General features: G+C 34.1%; 2 protein-coding genes and 1 long non-coding RNA gene across 8 annotated transcripts in view; 2 read left to right on the top strand and 1 right to left on the bottom strand.

Annotated features, from left to right (window-relative positions):
* The window catches only part of LOC127861513 (uncharacterized), a 170,923-nt gene that overhangs the window by 78,057 nt on the left and 73,670 nt on the right, over window positions 1-19,196 (top strand). The window lies entirely within an intron of this gene.
* The window catches only part of LOC127861506 (elongin-C), an 80,821-nt gene that overhangs the window by 44,286 nt on the left and 17,339 nt on the right, over window positions 1-19,196 (top strand). The window lies entirely within an intron of this gene.
* Window positions 4,206-19,196, bottom strand: part of LOC127861501 (neurogenic locus notch homolog protein 1-like) — an 80,689-nt gene continuing 65,698 nt past the window's right edge. For 3 of the 5 annotated variants that reach the window (XM_052400057.1, XM_052400056.1, XM_052400054.1), the window contains exons 2-5: window positions 8,335-8,484; window positions 6,836-7,021; window positions 4,597-4,710; window positions 4,206-4,422 (exon numbers count right to left, since the gene is read on the bottom strand). In XM_052400057.1, coding sequence (XP_052256017.1) covers window positions 4,286-4,422; window positions 4,597-4,710; window positions 6,836-7,021; window positions 8,335-8,484 — 587 coding nt within the window. In that variant the 3' untranslated portion in view covers window positions 4,206-4,285. Of the gene's footprint in view, window positions 4,423-4,596; window positions 4,711-6,835; window positions 7,022-8,334; window positions 8,485-10,705; window positions 10,890-19,196 lie in introns of those variants that run through there. The other 2 variants (XM_052400055.1, XM_052400058.1) reach the window with 2 other exon arrangements.

Genomic DNA, 19,196 nt, shown 5'->3' with positions numbered 1-19,196 from the left:
CTCCTCTTGGTAGTGAAACTTCCCATAAAGTTTCATTGAATTCCCGTCATTAGTTGATGAGAAATAGCCCGGACAAAAATTGTGCACGGACGGACAGACAGACGCACACACACACACGCACGGACAGACGAAGCGGCTACTATATGCCCCCCCCCCCCCAAAAAAAAATAAAATTAAAAATAAATAAATAAAAATTGGGGGAGCATAAAAAAATGTTCTTAATTTGTATTTGTTTATTTTTGTATAACAAATGCATCCCGACACCCACAAGTTGTATTGTTAATAAAGACACTAAAAGCAAGACCAATACTATACGGAACTTGTTTTATTGTTTGTTTCACGGTTACTTACGTTTGGTATAGTCATGTCTCTAAATTCATGTATATATTAGAATCAAATGCATTTGTGTCCTCGTATATTTAATAAGATGTTACTTAAACGAATAGCTCTTTGAACCTAACTATAGATAACTCGAAATGAGAATTTATACTCTTTTGAAAATACATAGCGTTCAATGTTTGAATATACATTTTAAATATGAAAGTATCGCACAAAATAAATGATTTATATTATTTCCGTTGTAAAACTGGTACATACGTCATTGCACACGTTAAATAATAAAAAAACGTATGAATATATAAATATTATATGGGGTCTATCGTTTGTGAAACTTTCAACTAAATATTTAATTGGATATTAAATATATTTGCCAAATATCGCCCCACGGGTGCAAAAAGGTGCCCTGTGCCTTCTAATTTCCACGTCACTGGTACCTTTTTGCACCAAGGGGGCGATATATAGTTGCATTGCTAGAAATAAACAATGTCTTGATTTTCACACGTTTAATTATAGCAAACATAAAATGATAAGATTTTAAATATAATAAAAAAGTTAATTATAGCAAACATATTAAATACATCCATGTTTCTGTCTACTTCACAAATGTCACATGTGATTGATGCATATTTTAGTTAAATAATATCAAGATATATAAAGTTTTAGAAAATTAGAGTGACATTGAATTATGCATTAATGTTTAAATATTCTATGAGAAGTTATTTATAAATATGCGTTTTATGAAAAAAAAATGTTTCAACATGGGTCATGCGTGTACTAAATGGCTTAACGTTTACTCGTTTAATCAGTAAATGTAATGTTCTTACTAAATCACATCAAAATACTTAAATTAGTAATGCAATCCAGTACACAGAAATCAAATATATATTTTATTATTTATTCCTAAGCATACTCTCGTGTACACATATTAAATAGCATTTTAAATATCATATAAAACTTAAATGCATGGTCGTGTGCTATTGACAAATGGTAACAATCATAATAAACACACATTTAATTGATACTATACATTAAGTAATGCTTTATGATACAATAAATTTAAAAGTTAAAATGAAAGATTAAATCAATAACTAGAATAGTAACAATGGTTAAATACTGTTTCAAAAATAATATATAATAGTTCAATACTTATTCATGTATTTCAAAAGCCGATTAAAGCAAGATGTATAAAATGAATAATCGTTCCCCGTTCCGACTACATAACTGCTTTGATATTGGTCATGAAATCTTTTGTACAGCAATGCTTACCCTACATAAGATTCAATGAAAGTTGTGAGTTACTCGCACAAGTGTGCACTAAGTACTTTTTTCCTGCTATTTTGGTGTGAGTTGTATAACTGCCCGCATTAATATAACTGAAATACTGTTTGAAATGGCGAAAGTACAACAACAACAGCAACAAAATGAAAAATATATACATCTAGTTGATACGTCTACAATACTGATTCACAACAAAAATAGAATACAAAAATAAAACACGCCCCATTTAATCAATAAATTCACCTTTACACGTGCACGAATACTGACGAATGTTTGCAAGAATTTCAAACGAATGAAATAAATTCAGCAAGGGCGCAAACTGCACAGTAATGGTATGGTGACCTCAAACTCCTCATATTGGTCTCCCTTGCATGGGTGGTGGTGTTCTTATTGGTATAATAATCACAGTTACCAATTTCATATTTTATCAATTCGATTCAGGACATTTTAATCAATGTATCACGTGTATTTTTTAAGAATTTGTTATTAAAAATATCGAATGGATCTTATTATCAGTTTGACGTAGATTTGTTTTGTTTTTTCTCTCTCTCTTAAGCATACATTTACTATCATTGCAAATTACTTCATTGTTACCAATTCAAGGGACCTTTTCACAGATTTTGGCATACATTTAAGTTTGTCATTAAAGGCTTTATATTGATAGATGTTAACATTGGATCTAAAAGGCACCAGTAAAAAATAAGAATAAAATTAAAGAAGAAAAAAGTAACCCTCAACTTGGCTCGAACCACTGTTCCCTGAAGTAAAAGTCTTACGCTTAGACCACTCGGCCATCATAGCTCATACAGTGAGTGATGTTTTTATACTGTATATTAGCAATCCTCGTAGTGTCACAAAATATAACGACAACAACGTAACTATTTAAATTATTCAATCGTTTCGCGTTGCAACGCTTTCAGGTTTTTAAATCGTCAAATATGCATATAATGGATATTTTAGAGCATGGTAAATGCACAGGTGGTTAGCGTGTGGCTATGATATTAATTAGTGAAAACATCATTTTGAGTGATAAATAATCATATTAATAACGAACAATCAACTTTTCTGAAAAAAAAATCACTATCAAATATATATATAATAAGGTATCCAACTCAAAATCATCCGAAAACGGGGTGCATCGCTTTGAACAGCCATAACTTCATCAATTTTGCAGCGATTTTCACGATCTTGGTCTTATTCAACGTAGAAATGAATTTCCTTTCTAGAAATGTATATATCTTGTTATATTTATACAAATGTTGGGTCAAAGTTTAAGAATTAACACGATACACAACTCGCGTAACCTACTTGACACCGATCAGACAGAATTAATGAATGAAATCTTCAGTTGTAAAGACACGCCTTCGCATTGGACCAATGAAATCACTCGTGTATTTAAAATGTCGGTGAGTTGAAATGAATGTAAACAAAGGTTTCAAACGGCGCTGGACAGTTAGTTTTGGGGAGGCGGAAAACTACAACGGGCGAGGCATGGTCAGGGGTGATAACCCCCAAAAAAGGGTTAGGGTAATGGTTGGGATTAGGGGTCGGGTTAGGGTTAGGGTTGGGTTTAGGCTAACCCAAACCCTAACCCGACCCCTAACACTAACCCTAACCCTCTAACCATCCCTTGCGCAATACCACACCATGCCTCGCCCGTTGTAGTTTTCCGCCTCCCTTAGTTTTGATACATAATGCAACGTCAAGCACTGTAAGAATGTTTTTTCATACGTTTTATTGAATTATGGTATCGAGGTCCGTGAACTTTGCAGGGAAAATGCCCTTAACTCCGTGAAGATTTCATTCATTTAACCTGTTTGATCGATGTTAAGTAGGTCATGCGAGTTGTGTATCGTGTTATTTCCTAAAAGTTGACCCAGCATTTGTAAAAATATTGCAAGACATGTACATTTTCAGAAAGGAAATTCATATCTGCGTTGAATAAGACCGAGATCGTGAAAATCGCTGCACAATTGATGAAGTTATGGCTGTTCAAAGCGATGCACACCGTTTTCGGGTGATTTTGAGTTGGATACCTTGTTATATATATATATATATATATATATATATATATATATATATATATATATATATATATATATATATATATATATATATATATATATATATATATATATTTGATAGTGAAATATTTTTTTCAGAAAAGTTGATATTTTGTTATAATATGATTATTTATCAATCAAACCGATAAGTTCACTAATTAATGCCATAGCCACACGCTAATCACCTGTGGGTAAATGTTCATTATTACTGTTTCCTCACAAATATCATACCTACAACGAAAATTTGCGAATTAGAAACATTTTTTTTCATATACTGATGTATATACTATTACTGAATTTTTCGCCACTTCGTTTTCGGTCACGCAGAAGTGCTTTCCATACAAATTGGAATATGCATATGAATGTCATCGGTTCGCCAATGAACCACCATACGTTGTCGTTTTGTCTTAATTCAACAGCACGCACATACAGGAAAGCTTTGTAGATTCAAAGCTGAATGGATCTTCTTACACAGATACTAGCGACACATATGTCATTTATGAAACAAATAAAGAACACAATGAATTCAATAGACTAGATATGATATTGACATGTCTAACAATAGAAATAAACACATATAAAAAACGGGCGAGATCTATTCAGTGTTATATCCACAACGACATGATGCATGTCAAGGTCAATGGAATAGAAACATTCACTATGTGAAAAGACTCCGCGGCACTTTCAGTCTTTTTAGATGCGTCCTCTTCTGAGTGTCTACCATTTTCATTGCATTCAGCCTCTGAAAACAGAACACAACACACAGATAGACTAAAATATAACGCTTTAGTAAGTATAAGTTTAATAAAAAATTATATTAATAGCCCAAACAGAAAAAGCATATTCTTCGACATTGTTTCTCTTTTCACGGCAATCAAAGGGCGACCACTGGAGAGCAGGTTAACAGTAAACGCACCTGATAGCTTGCAGATTTCACAGTTCTCGCCGCTGTAGCCCACCTTGCAATCGCACCTGTAGCCCCCAAACGTGTTCGTGCACTTGCCGTTTGACTTACACACGTCCTTCCACTCTGAAACACACAAAACATACATTATCTACATTATGTGGGGTTTTTACTAAAATAATTGGGTATGACCGTATTTATATGAAACCCTTCCTTTTATCTTGGGTATTGCACCCCTGTGCACTGAACATCTGTATTTCTCTTTAAAGGGCGCTTTTCACAGATTTTGTCATGTATTAAAGTTTGTCATTAAATGCTTTATTTTGATAAATGTAACCATTGGATCTAAAAAGCTCCAGTAAAAAGTTAAGAATAAAATTTAAAAAAGAAAAAAAAGTAAACCTCAACAGGGCTCGAACCACCGACCCTGGTGTCCTGGAGTCAAAAGTCAACTCGGCCATTCGTGCTCATGCTATGATGGTCGTATTTTATACTTTTTATCATACCACCGCATTGATATCTGCCCGATATCACGTTGCCGGATATATTTTTTTATATCATGGTCAACAGGAAGTTCTTATATCAGTCAATGTTTGGAGTTAGGTGTGATATGCAATAAAGCAAAATCCTATATATAACAGACCTGTTATCTATAGATCTTTGAATAAAGTCAACAATTTCTATCAACGTGAATCAGGTTTAACAAAACAAACAATTTGATACCAAGAACGTACATATATTATTCTAGTTTAAAGTGATAAATCACAAAACCGTTTATTTTTAAAAAAATCACCACAGCCCGCACTACAGAAGTTAAATGACGTCATCAATGGGACAATACATCTTAAATATCGTTAAAGTCATTGGACTCGCAAGTGTTGCACAAAAAGTCAAGACAAATGATAACTGTATGCTTATCCTCAACTATTTAAACAAACGATTAAACACGCTTTTCATCGCCTTATGTCAATATTGACACCATCATCAAAATGTCAATTTCAATACACATCTCCAAAACGGCGTCTCCAATCTATTCGATGAAGTGTGTTCTTCGATCTAATTTGTCGCTGCAATCCATTCCTGATCTCCAATTTAAGACGTTTATAATTAAAGCGGGTGTACTCTTCCCATTCGTAGTGCAAAAAACTTTTTTTCTCTATACGATGTTTAAAATAAGCGATTATTCGCGTCGTCTTTTCGAACGCCGTTGATACATGTATGTCAACGTGAAAAGGCCGGACCAGCAAAATCAGCGGGTAATTATTACATTTTAAATATAAAAATGAATTGTTTTGCAGATTTTTAGGAAACTGTGGTATGATAAACATAAAAACAGGTTACTGTCCCATCGTTTTGTAATATGATCAGGCTCGGCACGAATAAAATAACGACTCGGCAAGCCTCGCCGTTATATTATTCTAAGGCTCGCCTGATATATTACAAAACGATGGGACAGTAACCTGTTATTCTCTATATATAAGCAATTGTCGTAGCTACACAAAATAAAACGACAACAACAGAACTCTCCAAATTATTCAAACGTTTCGCGCTGCAACGCTTGATAATTTTCAGGGTTTTAAATCGTCAAAAGATGCATATAATGGTATTTTCGAGCATGGTAAATGTTCAGTATTGCTGTTTTCTCACAAATATCATAAATAAAACGAAAAATTGCGAATCTAAAACATTTTTTTTTTCAATTTTGTCAATTTATCAAAACGTGAAAAGGTCCCTTTAAGAAGGATATGTTTTAAAGTTGTCTGAAGACTTGTAGTCATCGAATTTCTGTTTCGGAGCGTAGAAAACAGTCAATGAGGGTTACACCTATCATTTAGTTTTAATACATTTGTATCTAAGATATTATGGTCGATTATAAGAATCGCGGTTTTGAGGGATTTTCATCAACGACAAAGTATGACATACATTTAAATGTTAAGCCCATTCGTCTTAAAACCCGCAGTAAAACATCGCTTCGATCTTACTATATCCTGGTAGAATACGTGTGCAGTGTTTTGTATAGTTTTTTTTAATCTTAAATTATCAGTTTGAAGAAAAGAATGTTGGGTTTTTGTAAAGTTAAACCAATAAGAAAAATCTATAGACGTCATCAAATTTAAGTACAACAATAGCCGTTTATTCAAAGCAAAAAATAACAACTAAATGCTTACCGGAAATAAAAAAAATAACTGTTTGACAATATGATCAACGCAAATTTTTCCCGAAATGTTAATCGTGGTACTTAAAATCTTACCTTTACACTCATCCTCGTCCTCGTCACAGTTGGTCCCCTTGAAACCGGAAATGCAGTTGGTGCATTGTGGAATACCGGTGGCCCCTTGACAGAACACGTTCGGGTTGCAGGGACCAAAGCATTTCATCCCCCGAGGACAGTTTACATTGGTTTCCAGGCAAGGATCGTCCATGGTGCAATTTATACCTGAGGAAAACACAATCTGGTTTCAGTATTCTCATCAAGTTTCAGTATTCTCATCAGGTTTCAGTATCCTCGTCAAGTTTTAGTATTAACAGTTAATAATACGAGTACACAGTACAAAAGCGCGTCTGCCCAACACGCGCGATACATCGACTTTATCGGGAATGCTCCACAAAAGAAACAAGCAGTGCGGCCTTAGTGCCCTCTAAGTCGCCCATTTGTTTTATCTCTAGCGCAGACATTCAACCGCTCATTCTTATTTTGGGCACGATCTTCATATGTATATGTATATTAAAAGACCGACGTACTTTCGGGAAACTCGACTTTTATCGAGAAACCACTTGTAAACCGTGTTGTTTATTACAACATAATTCGTCCTGGCTGTCACTAAGAGTATGGTATAGGCTGTCACGAATGTTGTGGTCTAATAGTAAGAGTTTATAAACGTGTTTTTTTCCATTTTATATCAAAGGGGAATACAATGCTTGTTTATAACGTAATGTCAACGTTGACCTAAAATAGTGAAAATGCAAGAGCACACACAAACAGTGTAATTGCCCAAACGTTCCAGATAGGTTATAGTCTTATACAGGTATTCAGAAGGCTCCTTAGGGGACATTTAAATTAGGGTGTATTTCAGTTAAAACTTGATATTAAACTTTGTTATCCAAATACATTTGTTCCTACTCATATGATGCTAAACTAACTATTTAAAAAATAACAAGTTAACAGACAACACCACGAAATATCCAGGGTATTGAAGCGATTAGTCATTTTCTTAATTTTCCGTCAACGAGCTTTGCAATTAAATGATGGATCTGCAAAATTTAGACCGACAACTGGATCAGGAAAAACATTTCTGAGTGTGTACAAGCTATTGATTTTTTTTTATTAAAATGGTAAACTCGACTGGTAATTGAAATATCGGAACTGCTGATAGGAATCTGTGCTTTAACATTATCTAACATAAATCAATTTTTTTTAACTAATTACATTTGACTTGAAATAATTAATTTCAATTATGTTTTTACTATGTAAGTATAATTTCTAATAACGAGCTAAGAAACAATAATCGATGAACGTACCTTCAATAAGGGTTATCATAGTGTGTTGATTTGTTCTTTTGTAATAAGTTGTATATTTATCGGAATGGGCATCTTTGTAAAAAAGTCTATGTAAAAGTAGACGATAAGCTCTTAATTGGCCATATTAAAGATCAATCTCAACTTTAGCGTTAAAACATTGCGTAAGTCATCTGCTATATTAATAACTAACATCGGTGACGTAATGTCTGGCGGCAATGACGTCATGCTTACCAGTCTTTCCGGGCACGCAATCGCAGTAGACGTAGCTTGACGTCTGCACGCAGGTAGAGTTCGGAGGGCAGTAAGTAGTTGCGCACGTGGCAGGGTTCATGATAGGGTCCATATCCGGCCCGTTCGTTTGGCCGTGCACATGTACCAGGACTGAAATCAAATAAAACTTTTGTTATCGACAGAATTTAATATGATGGCATTCAAATGCCATACAAAAACTTAACAATGTTATGACTGTTTTTTTTTACAAATCATTATGCTATTTAACATGTAATATAAATACCACGAAGATAAATCCTTAATGTGAAATATTTGGCCATCAATTACAATGCCACCATCATTTACCATTAATTTATTGGCCAAACTGAATATTTTTATAACGTAGAATGTGTTGGTTTAGCGTTTATGCGTTGAAACAGACAAACTAGAAAAAGCTTTAAACTGCTCATATTTTGTACTAGTGTTAGCTAAGATTCGTTGTAGTTATGATGTTTGTGAGAAAACAGTAATACTGCACATTTACCATGCTCTAAAATATCCATTATATGCATCTTTTGACGATTTAAAAACTTGAAAATTATAAAGCGTTGCAAAGCGAAACGATTGAATAATTTGGAAAGTTCTGTTGTTGTCGTTTTATTTTGTGATACTACAAGAATTGCTCATATAAAGTATAAAATACATCAGTCATTGCATGAGGACGGATGGCCGAGTGGTCTAAGCGATAGACTTTTATTCGATGGGTCACTGGTTCGAGCCCAGTTGAGTGCTATTTTTTTAAATTATATTATTGTTTTATTTCTGGAGCTTTTTAGATCAAATGTTTACCTTTATCAATATAAAGCATTTAATGACAAACTCCAATACATGCCACAATCTGTGAAAATGCCCGTTTAATTATATATTTTTATTTGCTACATCTGTTCATTCGGGGCTTTTGTTCGGTAACTCACTAGCCGTCCTCGGTATAGAGGGGTTCTGTTTTTGTGGGTGTTTACGACAGGCAGTCCTGTGGTATTTCAGTTTTACGTAATTATTTCTGTAAGCCTTTCCAGATGAATTGTCTGTTTAATGTTTTTATTCATTTGTGTTTATTTTTGTAATGTGTTGTGTCATATGTGTTTACGTATGGCCATGGACACATGGCTCAAATAAAAGACCTTATACTAATAATAAGAATGATCTACTGGTGCAAATGAAGTTCCAATGTGATCATATTTGTTTATTGGTTGATATTAGTTGTGACTGACATGAATAGTATGCTTTAAGATATCATGACTATATAATTGTAATGTATGCGGACGCAAATGCGAAATATACACAAGTATCTCGATATTCTCTGTGCTTTTATTACCAAATAGATATAACTTATGTGTATTTAAGGTGTAATGCAAAAGCAACGTTAAAAAAGTCGCCGTGGCGTGGTTAACCTAATGACGTTAACAATTTTATTACAGTAGGGCAGTCATTTCACACACTGCGTTTTGTCTCATTATTTGGAATTTAGACATGCAATAATTTAAAAAAAAAACACGCTAAAATGAGTGTTTAATTGTCAAATTATGGTTCGGCTGGCATATAGGATAATATGATTATTATTTGAACTTGTCATAATTTAATACATGTGCGTTTCTATACCCTAGATAAGAACATAAACATAGAATAATATGGTTGAACTATGGTTTAAATAAACGAAACATAAACTTTAAATACGAAACTTACACAAGATTTCACCGTTGATTTATAAAGATAGAATGCTTAAGCATTTGAAAAGGAGGGCACTCAACTGTTCATAGACATTTAGCCAGTCACTAGAATCTTGTCAATAAATCGCATGACAAGCCCATGTACACAGAACTAGCTTGTTACTTGAGAATTTAGGATATATATTAAGAGAGAATGCTTTAAATACATAAGAAAAGGAGGGCCGGCCGGAGGGCACTCAACTGTTCATAGACATTTAGCCAGTCACTAGAATCTTGTCAATAAATCGCATGACAAGCCCATGTACACAGAACCAGTTTGTTACTTGAGAATTTAGGATATATATTAAGAGAGAATGCTTTAAATACATAAGAAAAGGAGGGCCGGCCGGAGGGCACTCAACTGTTCATAGACATTTAGCCAGTCACTAGAATCTTGTCAATAAATCGCATGACAAGCCCATGTACACAGAACTAGCTTGTTACTTGACAATTATTAAGGATATATACTTAGACAGACGCGTACTGTTTAAATTGTCTCGATACTTGATGTAACAAATTGTCATAAATCAATACTTGTGAAATCGGAAGATAACTGAAAATTAAGGCGTTCTTAGAAACGTTGATTTAAAGTATATTTTAGAGTCTCATTATAAAGAACAACTTACCGATACAAAGAACCACACCGTAAGCAGATATATACATAAATTTATCCATTTCACGAATACGGTTATAATAACAAACAATTATTCTTAAATAAACGAACTTGTTAGTCAAAATATATCTTAAACTGATTCAACGCTACTTGTGACTTAAATTGCGTGCGCTTGTTTGAACACATCCAATAAATTATATTTCCTGATATTGATAAAATACAAACACTAAATACTCGTCGTTTTAAGATCCCTCAGACTTTAAACCTCATGTGTGAGTGTCACTCCTACTCGCGTACGACAACGAAGTAGTCATAAAACTAAGTAAATACATTCCGTTACGCTTAGTAAACGTGCACCTTAATTGAAAAACGTTGGTATTTGATGCGTTGCACTCTTTCATTTGCGTTCCCACGCTTTTTTGGTACCATTCAATGTTCATAAATAGCAAATACAGATATAAATTCGTCATCCCTTAACAGAAAGAAATTTACATCGAATTGAATCATCTGTGTGTCCGTTTAGACAGGGTGTCGTCCACCATTCACTTCAAGGAGAAGTGAAATTTAACACTCATAAACCAGATATAAACTAAAAACTATTCGCGTTGCAAATAGTGACGACATGCATTATACACGAAAATTCTCGTATTTGCAGCCCACGGTTCTTTAGACTCAACAATCACCGATTGATAATTGAATTGTGAATATGTATCATAAAAAAGGTATGCTTAAAGTGGGTTTTCATAAATATAATGTTTAACCTTAAAAAAGACTTTCGTTTAAAGCACTTGGAGATACACTATCTTTGATAAATGTCAACAAATATATGAATGGGGCTCTTAAATAAATAACTTGAGTGCATATCCAATCGGTTCCCATGGTTATCAGCACAATACCAAATGGCGAAAACCACAGCACTTTATTCCCGGATCTTATCTTTATCCTAATTGCGGATATTTACACGAATGAAGTACGCAACCAAGCTCGCTTTCTCATAAATCAAGCAAACATAAAACGTAAATTCATGAATGCGTGCCAATCCGTCCTTAATTATAAACAATCTTAAAACAATGAGATGAAATCGGGCGCCAAATTAATGAGATCATCCATTGCCACCAGCATGACGAGAAACTTTAGCTTGTAACAACCAAGATTCGACATAAAAGTGTTATGATGTCATTGCATTCAATACTAAATTTATGAAAGTTAGAATCAGACGTTCTTCTTAATTTGGATTTGTACAAACACGTTGCAAACGTTCGAAATATTTAAAAACTACTATTAAAACATTAACTCCGCCCGTTTGCGAAAGGAGGAAGGTTGGGCGTGGGGCTAGCAACCCCTCCCCGGAAAAAATACCCCGCTACAGAAACCGAAGCAACGGTTAATATAAACCAGCGCTCGATTCAGGAAGATGCCTTTGCAGAGATACCTATGACGCAAGTTGGTGAAAGCCTTATGGTAGCCAGCTTGCCGACACAACTTCTTTCGATGAAGGCAACAACAAAAGTAGGAACTTGGAATGTAAGAACTATGTATGAAACAGGGAAAGCAGCTCAAGTAGCAAATGAGATGAAGCGCTACAACATCCAAGTACTAGGAATATGTGAAAGTAGATGGAATGGATCCGGCCTGACCACATTAGCAACTGGAGAGAAGATCCTCTACTCGGGACACGCCGAAGAGAACCATGACCACACAGAAAGAGTTGCCATCATGATGTCCCCTGCAAGTCAAGAACACCGACATATGGAAACAGGCAAACCAGGATCCTATCGGACAACAGATCGCAAGGCGGCAATGGAGGTGGATTAGTCACACCTTGCGAAAAAATCCACTGTTTTTCTTTATAATAAAACGAATAACTTTCTACGGTAGCAATTTTATTAAAACTCAAATAATTCTCGAATTCTCATGAAAGAGATTTCTCGTCAATAATATTCACAGTATATAGCCTCAGGCCGAAATTCATATGCATAATGTACGCATTACGTTAATCAATATCAATAAACACGTTTATTCTGTAAATCATCTAAATATTTCTCAACTACTTGTCAAAGTTTAAAGAACTGTCTCAGCTGATGAGTGCTGATCTATTTCTAGCAGTCGAATAACAATCAATAAACCAACACATCAAAAGGAATAAATTATTTCAACAACAACAAAAATGGTCAAACTATAACAAACACACCAACATCAGCAATAGCGTTTCGTTTTGTCTTTCTGTTTGCAAATATACTACCGACATTATGGACACAATCAGCTTGATGAATCAATACATGATAACATGTATTTACTTAATTTTTTAACAACTTTTGCCTTATAAAACAACACAGAAAAATAGGAAAAGAATTAGAGCGATTATACAGGCGCTCTGTAGATTACATGGCAGGATGTAAAGAATGACAGTAAACGCTTACGTCAATTTGGCTAGATTTGTTTTTACATTGAATCATGTCAATCCCCAAAATAACAACACTTGCTATTAAACGAGACTAGTCATTCAGCAATTTAAATGGCGAGACAATTTGTTGTCACGAAGAAAACAGTGGGTGCGCGAAGAAAATAACTTCCTCAGGGTTGCAATCTGAGTAAGAGCATCGCATTTGTCCTTATTGCTTGATAACGGCGTTTTTAAGACATTTCAAACTCACTCAATGTTTGCACTCAAAAACAGCGACAGCTGATTCAAAGCCAACCATGTTTTAAATAATTTCACATTTATACACAATTAATAACCAACAAGTGTTTACGGTAAAAAAATGTTGTGATCACTGTAAATAATAAGGGGGTAAAACGTATAATTTGAACATCTGCAAGCATACTGTCAGTGTGATGTTTATTAATGTTAGGTCACACTTATGTCCTCACTGTTTTTTCAAAACTATTCAAATATGAAAAATGTTAAGCTCGTTTGACGAATATGACACTTCTAACAAAAGAATGATTGAATACATTAAGCCAACAATAACATAATCTCTGAATGGTTTAACAAAATACTTCATAGACATCAGTTGCGTAAGGTAATAGAAGTAAGCTGCTAAATGTAAAATATTGTATCTAATGGTACAAAACGCCAACATACTATTCATATAGAAATGTAGTTGCTTCATGTGTACCATCTGATTAAACCGTATATTCATTAGTTGCAATAATACAACTCCCAGCTATATTGACCCTCCGGGTCGCTGTACGTATGTACTCATAAAACTCAGAGCATTCAAGAAGAACTAGTATATTCATATACTTTATATAGTACAGATATGAGTTGATTAGGATGCTGAGAACTGGTGTCATCAACGGCAACAGTAAAAAATAAAGCAACACGATGTTACATACTGCTACATTCTTGTGAAATTTTGTTCAAATTTAACAAACCCGTAGCTTTTGCGAACAACACACGCCCAAACAAAATACCCATCGCCGAATAAATATTTATTTGAACCCCCGCGGATGAGATGCGATGCATTTATTTTTACTCCAGATCCATATAACACACGTCCCACTATATTTCAACAGAAATTTAACCGTTAAATGCTTTATTTTCGGAAATCTAATGTCATGTTGTTCTCTACGTCTTACAGCAACACAACAGGTCTGCTTTTCACAAATGCTCTGTATAACGTCCCATCTGTCAACGTTAATGTTATAACCCTTTCAACATTAAATGTAGACCTTCGAGCTGAATAACGCTTCGTTGATATGTGTTTTTAATAAGCAAGCACCTGTCATGGATATTTTTATTAAATGAAACAGAAAGTTGTGCCAAGACATAGTTTGCTGATTGTTCAAATCTTGCATCAAATTGACGTAACAGAAGAGGATAATATCCGAAATGTATACAATCCGAATATCTAGTACCGACTGATTACACGTTGTTTTTACCTGGGCCTTCTCGCATGTCAATATTTATTTTATGTTCATTTACAAATAATTATAATATCAAATGTGCAGGTATCTGATTATTGTATAGTTATTGAGACTTCATTTAGCAAAAGTAAACCATAATGTTAGAATACTATATGTTATATTGTGCTGTATATCATAGCTGTGATGCAACACAGTTGGTTTTCATCATTTCTACGAAGTTCAAAAACGTGGACTTCGGTGTGTTTGTTGATGAATCAAAATATATTCGGTATACCTGACGGGAGATGTCTAATCAATAATGACTAATCCTATGACACATTACAGAAGCATTCGTCGGATAACGTATTTTCGTTTTGAAAAATGATATACCGAGACATAAATGAAGAATGGGCAATGACGCTCCGGTTGAAGCAGTATACTTACTGAAACGTCTAATGGTGTATTGATACCGATATATCGCATTTCTTTTTGAATTGATATTTAATCCCTAATATATATTAATTGTATAAATTTCTATCACTTTTTATTTTAAGCACAGATTTGAACTGTATAGCTTAATGAATGTGTAGGACAATTAACAACATGAATTACGACTTATATATAGTAAGCAAATGAACGCGAAAATCGCAATGCATTCGAGGCATATGATTTTTGTATAAGTTATTCATATTTCGTTATGCAATTTTGTTTTTTATTAATAAATGCCACTTTTTATTTATAAGCATAACATTAAGAAAGTATATGCCAAATCGGATACGGATGTTTGCAGGATATCTGACGTGTAATTGTAGTTAGTTTTATGATAGTTCAGAAAACATGAATTACTGTTCTGCTCTTATGAAGCGCAGCAATATCTCAATGAATTAAATTCCTACTTACACATCATATTTACACAACATGAAACCTGAAAACAAATACCGCTAATATATATACAGACCGTTGTATAATAATGTTATTAAACGCCAAAATATATTTTTAAATCATTTACCAATTTAAATTTATTCATTCATTCATTTATTAATTCATTTATTCGTTCGTCATTCATTTATTCATTCATTCATTCATTCATTCAAATCAATAATTCTTTTATTCATTCATTCATTCATTCATTTATTTATTATTTAATTAAAAAAAAAAGAAAAAAAACCCATACAATTCCAAGACAGTTGCGCAAGTAGAAGAGAAATCTGACAAAGAGGTCCTTTATTTTTGGCAAATCGACACTGCAACAAATCCAATGCACACCGCACATTGATAAATGATAAAACTGACTTTTTGGAACAGTTATAAGAGCGAAACATTGTGCACATTATTTGTTACTGAAGACAAACATCAACTGAGCCGCATATAATCGCCAATTCTGGTCAGTCTGCTCAGGAGCAACACTGTACGTCATAATTTGACATGTTTCGTAGTCCAAAAAATATCGGACTGGGTAGCTACTGACCAGATTAGCGGATGCGCAAGCTAGGCTGGAGCTACTCTGGTCGCATATGGCATAAGGCCCATTTTCGCACGTTGATGTTTTTATTTATATAACATGCGAACATTGTCAATCCAAAATCCAAAAATTTTGTCCGTTTCTGGTCTCCTTGGAAAAAAAACAGGGTCGGTATAATTATATATATATTTTTTGGCGACCCCAATAAAAAGTTGAGGGTCGGCGCCGATTCGGGAGACACGGTCGGGCGACCCGAAACGGGCCTATTTTTCGTTTGGCCTTGCCGTATGTCTGTCTCAAAGGTCAACCGTCGACATTTAATGTGGTCCAAACCGAATTGTTCTACGAATCCACGCTATAGAGGTATGTTACCCATTGCAGACATTCCTAAGTAGACACAAGGGCATTTCCTTTTTTCCTTGACGAGCGTGGCGTGTTTTTCAATCTCGTGTTTTTTTCTATTCAGAAGTCAACATGAACTTTTAACAAAACACATTTTTTTCTAAATGTTTAGCCAGCTCAGATGTTCTCACATCTGTAAAATACAAACAATTACAAGTTGGTTTCTACAACATCATAACACGAATGATACGGCAGTGACATTAAAAAGTACTCGACATTTTTATAGATGGAAATCTAATTAATTTGCATTTTAAACTCCTTTCGATACATGTATGTTTCTTAAACTTAAATGAACTTTAATCCTACAAAATTATAGTAATAAAACCACTACAGATCTAAAAATAATAAAGATTAAATGTTTATGCTACGTACATGTATAAGTTTCATTTTGTGTTTATCTGAATTCGTATTATAAAATCAAAAAGCTCAAGCTGTTTAAACAGGGCAACATAGTATATATCTTAGTTTAGGATTTGAAGGTGGTGTTCGAAAAAAATCGTACACGGTGTCAATAACACTATTAAAAACTATATATTATTTACATAAATGATAGTTGCCTGCATGGTTAAATATGGCATCTTCAGATTAACTTCGTCGTTATAAAGTGTTGATCTTAAACAAGCTTGGTATGTTCTACAAAATCTTATTAGTCGGAAATATGCCTAAAATTGAGCTCAATTTACAACGTTCACTGGTTATTAGGGGTTTATGAGCTTCGTTATGAGCTTATCAGCGCAAAAACGTCACCCACGGTAAGTTAATTTATAATGTCTTTTCTGTTGTTCGCATTCTTTACGTGGTATGTGGTGTTTTAGAATTACTTGACGCATATCAAACACACTAAATCACTCACTTATATGCATGATTTGACGTCTAACTCTTTACACGATGGATCTGAATCATAAAATAAACGACGTGTTCGACAATAAAACAAGATCATGTAAAGTAAACTCCTACCTGAGAACAGAAAGACGCTTCGCGTGAAAGTCATCTTAGATTTAACAATTATTATTCAAGCCTATAAACTCCTATAAAATATCCACAAGACACGTATCAAAACGGGCTGGTCGTACACGTTTATCCACCAGCGAGTATGTTTCTTTTTAGCAGCATTGTTTATCAAGATTTCTTGGAACGCGGGCAAACAGAACATATCGGACCAATTAAGCACAGGCATTCATTAAAATTTTCGTCAGACATGTTACGAGATAAGCCTGTGTGTCCTGAACGTTTTGTGTTACGATAATACTTGGATGACAAACTTGGATGGAAAACTCGGTATATCTTTATTGTTTATTGTAATAAACACATTTAATCAGCCATTCTTTAAGGTGTTGATATTCCACTCTATGGTATATGGTCAATCTCCGGATGTGGTGATTTTCGGCAGACTCAAAAGTGGGAAAAGGTATATTTGGAACATGATGTGGGGCTGTATTATGTATAGCATAATGTTATTGGTCATATATGATGTAATGTTAATGGTTCTATATAGATTTATTGTACCGTTCCTGTAGAAAGTCGTTTAAAGCATACAAAACAATATCGCTTTGAAATATGCGGGTCGTGGTGTGTATAAGTATGAAACTATTTTTGGAATGTAAAAATGCATTTTTCAGCAAGTTGACATTGTTGTTTGATGAATATTCCTGATTCTTTTTTAAATGTGCAGCATCGTTCAAATTGTTGAATTCATTTAGTTTAGGTGAATTATTATAATTTTGATTAATTAATTCTGTAAACAAAGAAAATGTTAAACAGCACTATATCTGTGAATAGAATTTATATTTCATTAAAGTAATGTGTTATTTGTATAAGTTCAAGTGATTGTTATGTGATTTAAATAATATCACATGTTATTATGACACAACAGTATTTAGATCATGCCTACAATTTCACGATTGTTTCAAATTCTTCATAACGGCATTTGTTCAGATTGCAGAAGATTTATTTTGATACCGGTCTAGAGATATGTGAAATTTAAACCTGGCAATCTAGAAAGGAGGAAATTATTAAGGCCCTGAGTTCTAACCGTCTTTTCCAAAGCATTCCGTTCACAAAGAAAACGGCTGAAGTATTCATAAGTTGCATCTAAAAAGAAGGCTCGTTGCAGTTATAATAAAAAGTACTAATTAATGTTAAGACATTTACAATCCTTAGTTCGTACTCATCAGCCGTTAAATGATCGTTATACATGGACAAATATTATGGTAACTGACAGTTCTCTGCAGAGGCGTCCGAACAGTCTATGTCATGATGAAATGTGCAGCATTTGATACGTTAGTAAATATGTGATCGTCGGATCGTTGATCTGCAAACTTATTATATTTAAGAAATATGAAACCTGCTTGGTTTATGAGTTTCAAGATTCATATTAAGACAAAAAACACGTGATATGTTTTATATACGTGATTTATTTTTCAACTTGTCAATCTCCGTAGTATACGTTTAGTTGTAAGATGTTAATGGTTTCCCCGAAAAACAGGCCTTCGCTGCGAAGTCAAAGTGGGTGGGGAACGCGACTGCTTGTGGATTTTGAGTTGCTGGAACTTTCTAAGGAAGCTGCTTTTGTGCAATATTCAGCGATTTTGCAAGCTGTGTGTTTGGAGTCGGATATATATATTGCTGAGATTAATGATGTGTACGTTCTTGTGACCAATGATATGCATGATATCAGAGGGAGCGCATCCTGAATCTCACGTAATCTGCATCATATGTTTCCTGGTCGAGTGGTTGTTAAGTTTTATCGTTATACATGCACACTTCACATGTTTCATTATTTTTGCTATTT

Source organism: Dreissena polymorpha, chromosome 16, assembly GCF_020536995.1.
Source record: "Dreissena polymorpha isolate Duluth1 chromosome 16, UMN_Dpol_1.0, whole genome shotgun sequence".
Classification (NCBI taxonomy): Eukaryota; Metazoa; Mollusca; class Bivalvia; order Myida; family Dreissenidae; genus Dreissena; species Dreissena polymorpha.
The sequence above is the reverse complement of the archived record's forward strand: the minus strand, read 5'-3'. Positions and strand labels throughout refer to the sequence as shown.